Source organism: Nerophis ophidion, linkage group LG13 (assembly GCF_033978795.1).
Source record: "Nerophis ophidion isolate RoL-2023_Sa linkage group LG13, RoL_Noph_v1.0, whole genome shotgun sequence".
NCBI classification, from domain to species: Eukaryota; Metazoa; Chordata; class Actinopteri; order Syngnathiformes; family Syngnathidae; genus Nerophis; species Nerophis ophidion.
Genome location: NC_084623.1, coordinates 31,326,377 through 31,338,876, shown reverse-complemented (window position 1 = coordinate 31,338,876; position 12,500 = coordinate 31,326,377). Strand labels below are relative to the sequence as shown.

The window sequence follows — 12,500 nt, the reverse complement described above, 5'->3', positions numbered from 1 at the left end:
TATATATATATATATATGCACACACACACACACACACACACATTCTTGTATATGTAAACACACTTTTTTTAGGTGTATATACTGTGTGTGTGTGTGTGTGTGTGTGTGTGTGTGTGTGTGTGTGTGTGTGTGTGTGTGTGTGTGTGTGTGTGTGTGTGTGTGTATATATATATATATGTATATATATATATATACACATACACATCAGGGATCACCAACATTTTTGAAACCAAGAGCTACTTCTTGGGCACTGTTTAATGCGAAGGGCTACCAGTTTGATACACACTTAAATTGCCAGAAATAGCCAATTTGCTCAATTTACCTTTAATAAATAAATAATACATTATATATATATATCTATATATATATATAAATGGGTATTTCTGTCTGTCATTCAGTCATACATTTTTTTTCTTTTTACAGAAGGTTTTTTGTACAGAATAAATGATGAAAAAAAAACACTTAATTGAACATAGTTTATCTTCAATATAAATCTTTAAAATTCAAAATTCAACCGAAAAAGAGAACTAGATAATTTGAATCTTTTTGAAAAGAAAAAAAAAACAATTTATTCAAACACACACACTAGTTACATATACCTTCAAAATAACAAACATCTTTTAAAAATATTTGTTAATCTGTTTAAAAATGAAAGAGGCTAAACAAAACATACTATTTATGGACTAAATTTTGAATTAGTATGCCTTTTGCTCTTTTTCTTTTTGCCATTTTTTGTTTGATTATATTTCTACAATAACCAAAAAAAAAAAAAGCACGGGGATAAACCGCACTTTGGACACCCTTGCTTTTATAGCCCTTTATCAGGTTTGATTGTTTTAACTTAGTCACAAGCAAAATATGGTCATTAAAACGGGGAGTGACATTATTGCACGTAGAACTAATTGATGCGTAATTTTTATAGGAAGTACATGATAGACACCGAAATAATTGTCCCCATTGCCGTGGCATTTGAAAAGTACAACAAGTTTGCCAGAGACCACCAAGGGATAAAGCGATCGAGCGCCATTTTTCAATGATGAAATGGTATTTGATTAAATGTTATTTCACAATTGAAAAGATTATGAAATGGTATTTGATGACATGTTATTTCACCATTGAAAAGATGGTGCTGGGTGACGATCCCTTTAACATTGTTGGAAGATATTGGATTTCGTCATGACAAATATTCAGGTGCAGTTATCCAAATTCAGCTTTGTTTAGTCTCTTACTTCCAAGTGTGCACAAACTGCATCTGATTCCATATTTAAAAATGTATGTACGTATAGGTCTAGAAAAAACATCAAGCAGCCTTATCCTTTTGCAAAGGTAGATCCAAAATTAGAGCAGAATGTGTTTGGGGAGGAAGGTTTTATAAAAGCAGACCAATCCCAGCCATTACAGTCTGCAATGTTACATTTTTTGGAGGTGCACGCCACGCCATACAAAGCTTGCGGTAGTGCAAAAGGTGTACTGGGAGAGCAGAGAAGGGTATTTAAGGGTCAAAATGCATGCAGAGTACAAAAATGTGTCTATTGCTTGCAGGTTTGTTACTGTATATTGGAAAACATTACTAACTTAAATTAATTACGTCATATTGAATTAAGTTTGCTATGCTTATCAATTTTGGTGTAAAACAACCTCCAGAGAATATTGCTGCTGTGATGCCAAAATGACCATAATCAAAACCCCAATTATACCTTATTTGCCGTAGTGAGTCAATCTTGACTCTGTCATAGCCACCGTAATCAACATATCTTATTTCCGCCTCATTTGATTCCTTATAGAAAGTGATGACCTGAGCTCTCCACCATGCTCCTTCCACTGCTGGAGCAGCACATATTACTCCAACTAGAGGACAAAGACAAAAGACAAAAGTGCAAAAATTAAAGGGCTTCCCTTTCTAGGTTTAAAGGTCACAACTTTTTCTAATATACGGTGACAATTAAGTCAACACCCCTGGAACTGGCTTGCTCACGTCGTCAAGCAGCAGTTGACAATGGAAACAGAAAACAGGTCGCTTGCACGTTTACCAAGTAGAAAGTTTGACATATTCCATTGAACAAACAGCAGTCTGCTGAAATGCTTTTCTCTCCTTTGTGCAGATTTTTGAAATGTAGATTATTCTGTGTTCATATGATACCATATACGAACAATCTGAAAAAAATAATACAATGGGTGTATTTTGTTACTAGCTTTAGTGGAATCCAAGTTTATACAGACAAGGTTTTATATAGAGCTTACTTTACACTGAGCAGGAAGTGTAAAGTAAAGAATTAATCAAATAATTTATCCTTCCTTTGAGGATAAATTAATGTGCATCGAAACCGTAGTTACACCGTGGTTGTCTTTCAACGACTACTTTAACAATACTAAAACATGTTTTTCAAATAAGTTACCCCATGGGTCTCATTTTATATTGATATATGCGGTCGATCATGTATGTTGATTACAACTTAAGCGGACATTCACTAGAAAAACATGAGTTGGTCTACACACAGGACCCACTTAAAAAATTTAATGTATATTCTAGGGTATTTGGTGTGGAAAAGTATATTAAATATTTGCAAACTAGTGGTAAGAAAGAAAACACATTTTTGGGTGTGATAGATGAAAAAATTAATTGGAAACCTCATGTAAAAATATACAAAATAAACAGGAAACATGTCAAAGAATAAAGGAAAATGTGTTCTGGACCAAAAATCATTCCATATTAATCTCCTGCTTGTTAATGTTACTATATCAGAGTTATTGTGTAGAAAAATGGGAAAATAACTAAATGTACGTTTTGTTCACTGTGTTATAAAAATGGACTAATACATAATGTTGGATAGAGAGAACATACAAACCCTGTATTTATTGAATATAAAATGTTGAAATTCAACGACTTGGTGAATTTGCAAACAGCTAAAATTATGTACAAAGATAACTATAATCTGCTACCCAAGAATGTACAACAATTCTTCAACAAAAAATAAATATAACCTTAGAGGATAACTATAACAAAAGAGCAGTGGTTCTCAAATGGGGGTACGCATAACCCTGGGGGTACTTCAATGTATGCCAAGGGGTACGTGAGATTTTTCAAAAATATTCTAAAAATAGCAACAATTCAAAAATCCTTTATAGATATATTTATTGAATAATATTTCAATAAAAGATGAATGTAAGTTTATAAACTGTGAAAAGAAATACAACAATGCAATATTAAGTGTTGACAGCTAGATATATTTTTTGTGGACATGTTCCATAAATATTGATAAAGGTTTTTTTTGTGAAGAAATGTTTAGAATTAAAGTTCATGAATCCAAATGGATCTCTAGTACAATGCCCAAAGGGGGCACTTTAAGTTGATGATTACTTCTATGTGTGGAAATCTTTATTTATAATTGAATCAATTGTTTATTTTTCAACAAGATTTTAGTTATATTTAAATATTTTCCCCCCCAAATAGTTCAAGAAAGACCACTACAAATGAGCAATATTTTGCACTGTTATACAATTTAATAAATCAGAAACTGATGACATGGTGCTGTATTTTACTTCTTGATCTCTTTTTTTTCCAACCAAAAATACTTGTCTCTGATTAGGGGGTACTTTAATTAAATAATTTGTTCACAGGGGGTACATCACCGAAAAAGGTTGAGAACCACTGCAATCGAGGAAAAGCTATACATATTTATGCACGTACAATATTTAAAACATTTAACATATTAGTATGTGGAATTAAAATATGGAATGGATTAACCACGGAAATCAAACAAAGGACTAATATGCTTCAGTTTAAGAAACTGTTCAAACCACGAGTGTTCAAAGTACAAAGAAGACAAATTATGTTTAACATCTTGACCACATTTATTTCCAAAATTAACCATCCAATATTTATTAATGCCTTTAATTTGTTCACTTATTTTATATTTACTGTCATAAAATAGAACAAATGCAATAAAAACTGTTATGATTAGAAAAAGGGTAGGTATGAATAAGATCTGCTTCTTCCTACTCCTTTTCAGACATGCTGTGATGAAACTACTGAAAATATGTGATGTATTACATTGTAATTGTATTGTATACATGTTCAAAACAAACTGAAAATGACTTCCTGATATAAAATGTTTTTCTGACCATACCAATGGATGCAAGTGTCCTATTTTTCCAAGTTTGGTTACCTTCCGCAGGTGAGGGGAGGGTGGGTATGCCTGGTTGGGAGTAGCACAAGAACATCTGCTGGTCGAGGCTCCTCAAGGCATGGTAAGTAGGATGGGTGTGCTGCTGGACAAAGATGTGCCCAGCTGACACAATATTCACCACGATCACTTCCACAGTCACGCCACTGGGCATAAGAAGCTGGACACCAATGTTAAGAACACAAATGAGCATACTTTTAAGACAGGAAGAAACCTTGAAGAAACTTTACACATTTTACAAGTGCTTCTTTGATATTTTCTGATTAAAAAAAGTGAAGTAAATCATATTCATATAGCGCTTTTTCCTCTAAAGACTCAAAAGTGCTTTACATAGTGAAAACCATTATCTACATCTTTAAGCTACATTTAAACCAGTGTGGGTGGCACTGGGAGCAGGTGAGTAAAGTGTCTTGACAAAGGACACAAATAATGTTTGGGGATATGAGCCATCTCTTGGTTAATTGTTCTTTAAGTTGAAAGCTTTATCTTACTCTCAAGTATTAACTTCTAGTAGATGATAATGGGTTATACTTGTACAGTGCTTTTCTACCTTCCAGGTACTCAAAGTGCTTTGACATTATTTCCATTCACCCATCCACACAGTGAGTGACCACGACCCAGCAGGAGCAAGGGTGAAGTGTCTTGCCCGAGGACACAACGAACATGACTAGGATGGCGGAAGCCGGGGATCAAACCAGAAACCCTCAGGTTGCTGGCATGGCCGGTTTACCAACCGAGGCACAACGTCCCCAGGGTAATGCTAAGAGGAAGCGAATGATACACATTGATTTAAAAAAAGAAACAGCATGATCAAGGTTTGCGTTTCAGCTTGGCAAAGCTTTACGAACATTGGCCTGCTACAATAATCTACACACCATACTGAATCAGAATGAGTTTTAAAAATTTCTAATCAAGGGAGATGTACCCACAAAAATATGGAGAAGCTGTTAATAGTGTGTTTGACAGAATAACTTTCAGAAAATACCATAGAGGTCTTCTTTCCAAGGTAATTGCTGTACATTTCAATAACATCACTTAAAACTACAGTAGTAATTTTTAGCACATTGTATTGTTTTTGGGACAATATGTCCTCTTGATCATTTCTCTTTTTAAAAAGCATTTTACATGTTAAAAAGGTGGTGTTTTTGGGTGACAGAGCAAAGATTTGAGTATCAATTTCAACAAAGAACATTGATTAAAAACAAGCCTTGGTCCAACTGTGTGTGTAATTAATATATATCCACACAGCTTTGTGTAATTAGCTTTTGTTTATGACTTTAAGTCAATTTTTGCAGGTTGTATTGGTTTACTTTATTTCTACATAAGTTCCTCAGGAAAATAAAACAACCCGAGAGAAGCAAAAGGCCCCAAAAAGGATACACCTGTTTTATAGCTCTTTGTCAGGGTTAAGTGCTTCTGTGAATTCAACGCTAACTTTTGACTGTTTGGCTTGTTAACTTCCTTTGTTGCGAGTAAACAATAGTAAACTGTAAACCGAAGGGGAGTGTTATTGCAGCTGGAACAAATTGATGCGGTAAAGTCCATTTTCAATGCAGATGCTAATTATGGATCATATACATACAGTGCATCTGGAAGGTATTCATAGCGCTTCACTTTGATCACATTGTTTTGCAGCCTTATTCCAATGGAATACATCTATTTTTGCCCGCAAAATTATACACATGACAATGTGAAAGTTTTTATTTTGCTAATTTATTAAAAAAATTCCATGTACATTTAGGTATTCACAGGTTTTGCTCACTACTTTGATGCATTTTTGGCAGCAAATATAACCCTTTGAGTACGATGCCACAAGCTTGGCACACCTATCTTTGAGCAGTTTCGCCCATTCCTCTTTGCAGTACCACTCAAGCTCCATCAGGTTGGATGTTCCAGGATGTCTCTGTACACTGCTGCATTCGTCTTAATCTAGTCAGGCAGGTGACTATGAATCCAATGGTCACTCTGTCAGAGCCACAGCATTCCTTTGTTGAAACCATCTCTGCAGCAATCCACCAATCAGGCCTGCATGGTATAATGACCAGACAGAAGCCATTTCTTAGAAAAAAGGTTTGCCAAAATGCACCTGAAAGACTCAGATCATGAGAAACAAAATCTCTGGTCTGATGAGACAAAGATTAAACTCTTCGGCGTTAATGCCAGGTTTCATGTTCGGAGGAAACAAGGCACTGTTCATCACCAGGCCAATAACTTCCCTACAGTGAAGCTTGGTGGTGGCAGCGTCATGTTGTAGGGATATTCTTCAGCAGCAGGAACTGGGATACTAGTGAGGATAGAGGGCAACATGAAAGCAGCAATGTACACCTAAGCCAACGTTTCCCATCCAACTTGATGGAGCTTGAGCGTTGCTGAAAAATGGAATGGGCGAAAACTGCCCAAATATACATGTGCCAAGCTTGTGGCATCGTATTTAAAGGTGCATCAACAAAGTATTGAACAAAGGCTGTAAATACTTACCTCCATAAGTTTTTATTTTTCATAAATTTGCAATTTAAAAAAAAAAAAAAAAAAAAAAAACTTTCAAAAAAACCTTTACAGATAGTCATTATGGGATGTAGTCTGTGGAGTTTTGAGGACAAAAATAAATTTAAAAATGTATTCCTGTTTGGAATAAGGCTTTAACATAAATTGCGGAAAAAGTGAAGCACTGTGAATGCTTTCCGGATGCACTGTACATACAATAATGTTCTACAAGCCAGTCAATTACAACCTTTACGCACCATGAGATATTTTTTTGAAGAGGCACATCATGCCTCGCAATAGGGTTTTGCTGGTGGAAAAGTGAAAAATTGTAGCCAGTGTAAAGCAGCAGACTACGAACCTGAAGCCTAAAGGAGAAGGCTTGCGTGTGCTCAAAACAGTGCAGAAGAGGCGCGTACAGTGTTTTCCATGCAAAGTATGTGATGGACGTAAATAAAGCCAACATAATAAAATAAACACTGGTGTCAAACCTTCGTTTACTTTGTGTTTTTCCTAAATTCTTAATCATCGCATTAACAGTCATGTGGTTTAAACTAAAGCGCACACCAGATGTTTTATTTTTACAGGGACAGATATTTTTGACAAACGCCAAAAAACTCAGCCTAGGCAAATCAGAGAATTTTAATGTGATCACGCCCCCTTTCATTTTTTTTAAAGCGACCCCCAGTTGAAAAACTTTGCACACTCAGATAGCTTATTAGATATTAATATAATGCAGTAAAGAGTACTGTGTGTAAGACCAAAGATCCAGCTTTACCCAGGAAGTAATGGGGAGTGATGGCAATGTCAGGGGCGGCGGTGGAGGTGCATAAATGTTGGTCAATTCCAGATCTTTAAATTTCTTCCCAATCAGGGATAGGGCTTTGTCCACTTGCTGCTGCATACCTAGTAGGGTAGATAACAAACATGAGGTTGATTTGACTGCAGTCAAACAGTAGCACTAAATTCATGAAATGTGTAATACTAGCCTATTCCCTCTTCAAAACATCATGTAATAAGTGGACATGCCGCTCAACAACTCACCTTCTATGTGACATATTTGGAACTCCTGTGTGTAAGGCAAGGCTGAGATGTAGATCTTTGCGCCTGAGGTCTGCTTCAGGAAACTCACATATCTTCCTTGCCTACCAATTAAGCGCCCAACAAGACCCTTGACACAAAAAGACAGAATAAATAATTTGGACAACAAACTCCCACTCCAATTAGACCGTTTGAAAAGGACAAAAATGTCCTTTTCAGAACTCTGTTAGGGTGTTCCAAGGAAATATTATACTGTTAAGACATGGGGATGAAACAATACTTAATTACAAGAAAGTCTGAGCTCAACAGTCCTTTTACTCACGTTACACAACATCCATCCATTTTTTACCGCTTGTTCCTTTCGACATTACCGTGTATTACCAATAATGATGAAGTTGATAAAACTACAAGATAGGGTTGCACGATTATGGCCAAAATAATAATTCAGATTATCTTTATCAAGTGAAATCATGATTAATAATTACAATTATTCATTATGTTGTGTACAACATTAGTAATGTACTTTTCCGTTTTAAACAATCAGAACTTAGCTCTAATTTCAAAATAAAACTTCAAGTAAAAATAATTCATAAATGATACAATTTAATTTGTAAAAGACTGAATGTTACAATATCAAACATCACACAGTACGATATCACGGCATTGTGGTATATGCAAAAAAAAATTAAGATAGGAATGTTTATGATCAACACTTGAACACAAATACTAATGCTAAAATGTTCTAGTCATATGTATTACTAAGTGCAAAAAATTGTGCGGGATCCTCTACATTTTGGAAAATGCATTTTGCCTAGTGGTTAAGGTGTCCGCCCTGAGAAAATGCGACCCATTGCCTCCCTGCTTGGCACTCAGCATCAAGGGTTGGAATTGGGGGTTAAATCACCATAAATGATTCCCGGGCATGGCACCGCTGCTGCCCACTGCTCCCCTCACTTCCCTGGGGTGATCAAGGGGATGGGTCAAATGCAGAGGACAAATTTCACTACACCTAGTGTGTGTGACAATCATTGGTACTTCAACTTTAACTTAAGTTTACTCAGATTTGAACTTTTAATAATGTAAATAACTCAAAAATGTACGTTTAGCTCTGCTGGCTTCATCTTTTCTGGGTGATGGCAGCTTATCAACTAGCTTCCTTGTGCAGCAGATGCTTCAGCTTGAATAAGTCTGTTTTGATTTGGAACACTCAAGACGAATGTGGCGCTCTATTACAGCCACCACAAAGGGTATGTTTTCGCCAGGGTTTGTTAGTCTGTTTGTTAACATAACAGTTATTAGGATTTGCAAAAAAATAAAAAGTAAAAAAATCTACTATAAAGTGGAAAATACTTCACTTTGCGGCGCTCCAGGCCCCCACATTGCAGTCAGTGCTGCGCAGAGGATTCTGGGAGATGCAGTTTATTTTCAGACTACTCAAAGCAAAAGTGCCAGATAAAAACTACACTTACTAAGTTTTGATTTGATAACGTCCCCGCGTTGAGATTTAAAACCACGATACCGTTTCATCCCTACAAAAGACCAACTAAAAAATACATATGGCATTAAGTCCGTTTGTAAATTGCCAACTAGTGAAAAAACAAGACCATGCACACAAAAGACACACACCTCTGCTTTCTTGGCTTGCCAGGGATTTGCACGCATGATGGTCTGCTTCACATTGCAGGGCATAAGTGTTGGTCCTTAATGTGTCACCGCAACTCAGATTATTAGTTTGGATGTGAAACACAGCTCTGCAGCTTGAGTGTTGAAAATCGTGATCTGATTAAAATTTAATTGTGCAGTTTTTGCTCAACTATATATTGACTTACAAATTATAACCGTTAAAAAATAAATTACAATATCGTTTGAGACCAAATCAACCACTAATGCAATAACACAATGCAAATATAACCTCTCAAATTCCATAAACTTGTATTTTTTTGTATATTTTAACATTGCAATTGAAATGTAAACTTTTAAATACAAAGTTGAATAAAATATATTGCGCATAAATTTTTCATGTCACTAATCACAACCATAAGTAATAAAATAGGTTCTCTGTTGAGGGTGGGAGACCCTCAAATACACATCCAACACAAAATGGCTGAAAAAAGTTATTGTGACCAAAATAATAGTGGTTATAATGGTATTTTCTAATGTGCTTTAAAAAGTTTTTTTTTTTTAACCAAACTGATTTTTCAAATAACTAAAATAAATAGTCCCACAATACTTTCTTGGCAGAGGAAATACATTTTGTTCAGTCTTTAAAAGACTCAGTTTTGTGTGTTTGCATAAGTTTATTTTCTTCCTTTCACTTTAATTAGTAAACTTTTGGAATGTGTTTTAAAGAAAGTAAATTGCATGATCAGTTATATCACTTCCAGTTTGTGAGACGTCACACGAGTTCACTTCCTGTTGAATGGAGTACGTGTCCATCCGTTTTAACTTGACACTAGAGACTGATCACCTTGTGCATGCATATCATTTCTGTTTAATGTGAACACTGTAGCTTAGTTGTTTGGACAGTTATCTCTTTATACAAGTTTAGATTGGGAAAACACAATGCCTCGTTTGTTACATGTTGGCACGTAAGTTAGCTAGCAAGCTAACGCTAGTTGATCTCCATAATTTTATTAATATGTGGTTATTAATCACGATTTTTGGATCATTTTAATTTGTGGGGCGGTATAGCTCGGTTGGTAGAGTGGCCGTGCCAGCAACTTGAGGGTTGCAGGTTCGATTCCCGCTTACGCCATCCTAGTCACTGCCGTTGTGTCCTTGAGCAAGACACTTTACCCACCTGCTCCCAGTGCCACCCACACTGGTTTAAATGTAACTTAGATATTGGGTTTCACTATGTAAAGCGCTTTGAGTCACTAGAGAAAAGCGCTATATAAATATAATTCACAATTCACTTCACTATTACGATAATACCAACAGTCAGGGGTTTTACAGCGGTTACCATTACTACCACTTATTTGTAGTACAAACGGCCATAGCTGCTAAAAATGATGAAGAGTGATCGCTCCTGTAATCCGTAACAACGCATACAAATGGCAATTACCGAAGTGAAGTAAAGTGAATTTTATTTACGTAGCGCTTTTTCTCTAGAGACCCAAAGAGCCTTACATAGTGAAACCCATTATCTACATCTTTAAATTTAAACCAGTGTGGGCGGCAAAGTGCAAGGACATAACGAAAGCGAGTAGGATGTCAAAAGCTGGAATCGAAACTGGAATCCTCTACCAAGTGAACCACGCTGCCATTATCATTTTTTAAGAGACATTTGTGACAAATGGCATCCCCCTTGAACCTGAAAGGATTCGTAAAAAAATAAATCTTTGCTTTTAAAACATTTGCACTCAAAAAGTGTGGTTTCTGCACAATCGTAATGTACAGTAGTCTACATGTGTGAGACCTGTTCTGTCTCACCTTTGGAATTTCAATCTCCCAGATAACAAGCTCTAAACTTGAAGTAGCAAGATTACTTTGACTTTCCCAGCACCCATCGTGCAGCCGCTGTCACCAGAGTCCATGCTGTTCACATCAGAGCCTGGAAAAGAGGACAAGTAGTTTTACAAAAGCATGTTTTTAAAACAAAACAATAATTTAAGAAATGCTAAGCAACGGAATACAGGCTTATTCAAATATGTGATAACATGTAAAATGTATTTGATTTTAAGATGTCATATCATCCATCCATCCATCCATTCATTTCTCACCGCTTATTCCCTTTGGGGTCGCGGGGGGCACTGGTGCCCATCTCAGCTACAATCGGGCAGAAGGCGTCGTACACCCTGGACAATTCGCCACCTCATCGCAGGGCCAACACAGATAGACAGACAACATTCACACTAACATTCATACACTAGGGCCAATTTAGTGTTGCCAATCAACCTATCTCCAGGTGCATGTCTTTGGAAGTGGGAGGAAGCCGGAGTACCCAGAGGGGGAGAACATGCAAACTCCACACAAAGATCCCGAGCCCGGGGTTGAGCCCCAGACTACTCAGGACCTTCATATTGTGAGGCAGACGCAATAACCCCTCTGCCACCGTGAAGCCCTCTTAAGATGTGGTATAATGTAAAATGTATTTGACTTTAAAAGTTCAATTAAGACGGTCTGTGGTTGTCTAACAAAATCATCTGATGACTGACTTCTCAAAACTATACTGCAGATGGCAGCAACACAAATCTTGCCACCAGCGGATGCCGGACCGCTTGGTTGCAGAAGCAGCCCCTAAGAAGTGGGGCAGTGATTAATCACACACAAGACGAAGTTGGGAACAACAAGCTGGACAAAATTGGGTTTGACACAAATTGCCAACATATTCGTGGCTATGTCACCATCTTCTTGACGACTACAATCACTGCAGATGCAGCAAATTGAACATCTCCAGTATTTTCCTCAGTTTAGAGCCTTGAAGTGCAAGTATCTGTCTACTAGTCATCTATAACATTTCTACTTGCATGGTGTCTTCATTCATCACTCCAAGCAATATTTGCAAGTTTAACATTAGCACTTAAACATTTCATACTTACAGGTACTAAACCATCAAGTTTTTGATAAGTGTTTTCATTTGTACCTGTTATCGTAAGGAAATGAAGCTAGTGCTGTTAACTTTAGCAAACACGTTTCCAAACGTCTGTTACTTACAATTGCATTCTTTTTGTACTGCTTCAGTTTCACAAATTCCTAGGCTGATTGAAAAGCTGGCTTCTGCAGCTAGTAGGTGCATGACGATGAATTCGGTTTTGTTTTATCAAGCGTTTTACTGTGGTGTTACATGCAACA

The 12,500-nt window shown here is 36.6% G+C and overlaps 1 protein-coding gene across 1 annotated transcript in view; it reads right to left on the bottom strand.

Moving 5' to 3' along the window:
- The window catches only part of akap1b (A kinase (PRKA) anchor protein 1b), a 70,143-nt gene that overhangs the window by 38,467 nt on the left and 19,176 nt on the right, over window positions 1–12,500 (bottom strand). The window contains 6 exon segments of the mRNA XM_061918769.1: window positions 1,698–1,848; window positions 4,167–4,344; window positions 7,444–7,571; window positions 7,710–7,836; window positions 11,139–11,200; window positions 11,203–11,259. Of these exon segments, the coding sequence (XP_061774753.1) occupies window positions 1,698–1,848; window positions 4,167–4,344; window positions 7,444–7,571; window positions 7,710–7,836; window positions 11,139–11,200; window positions 11,203–11,259 (703 nt within the window).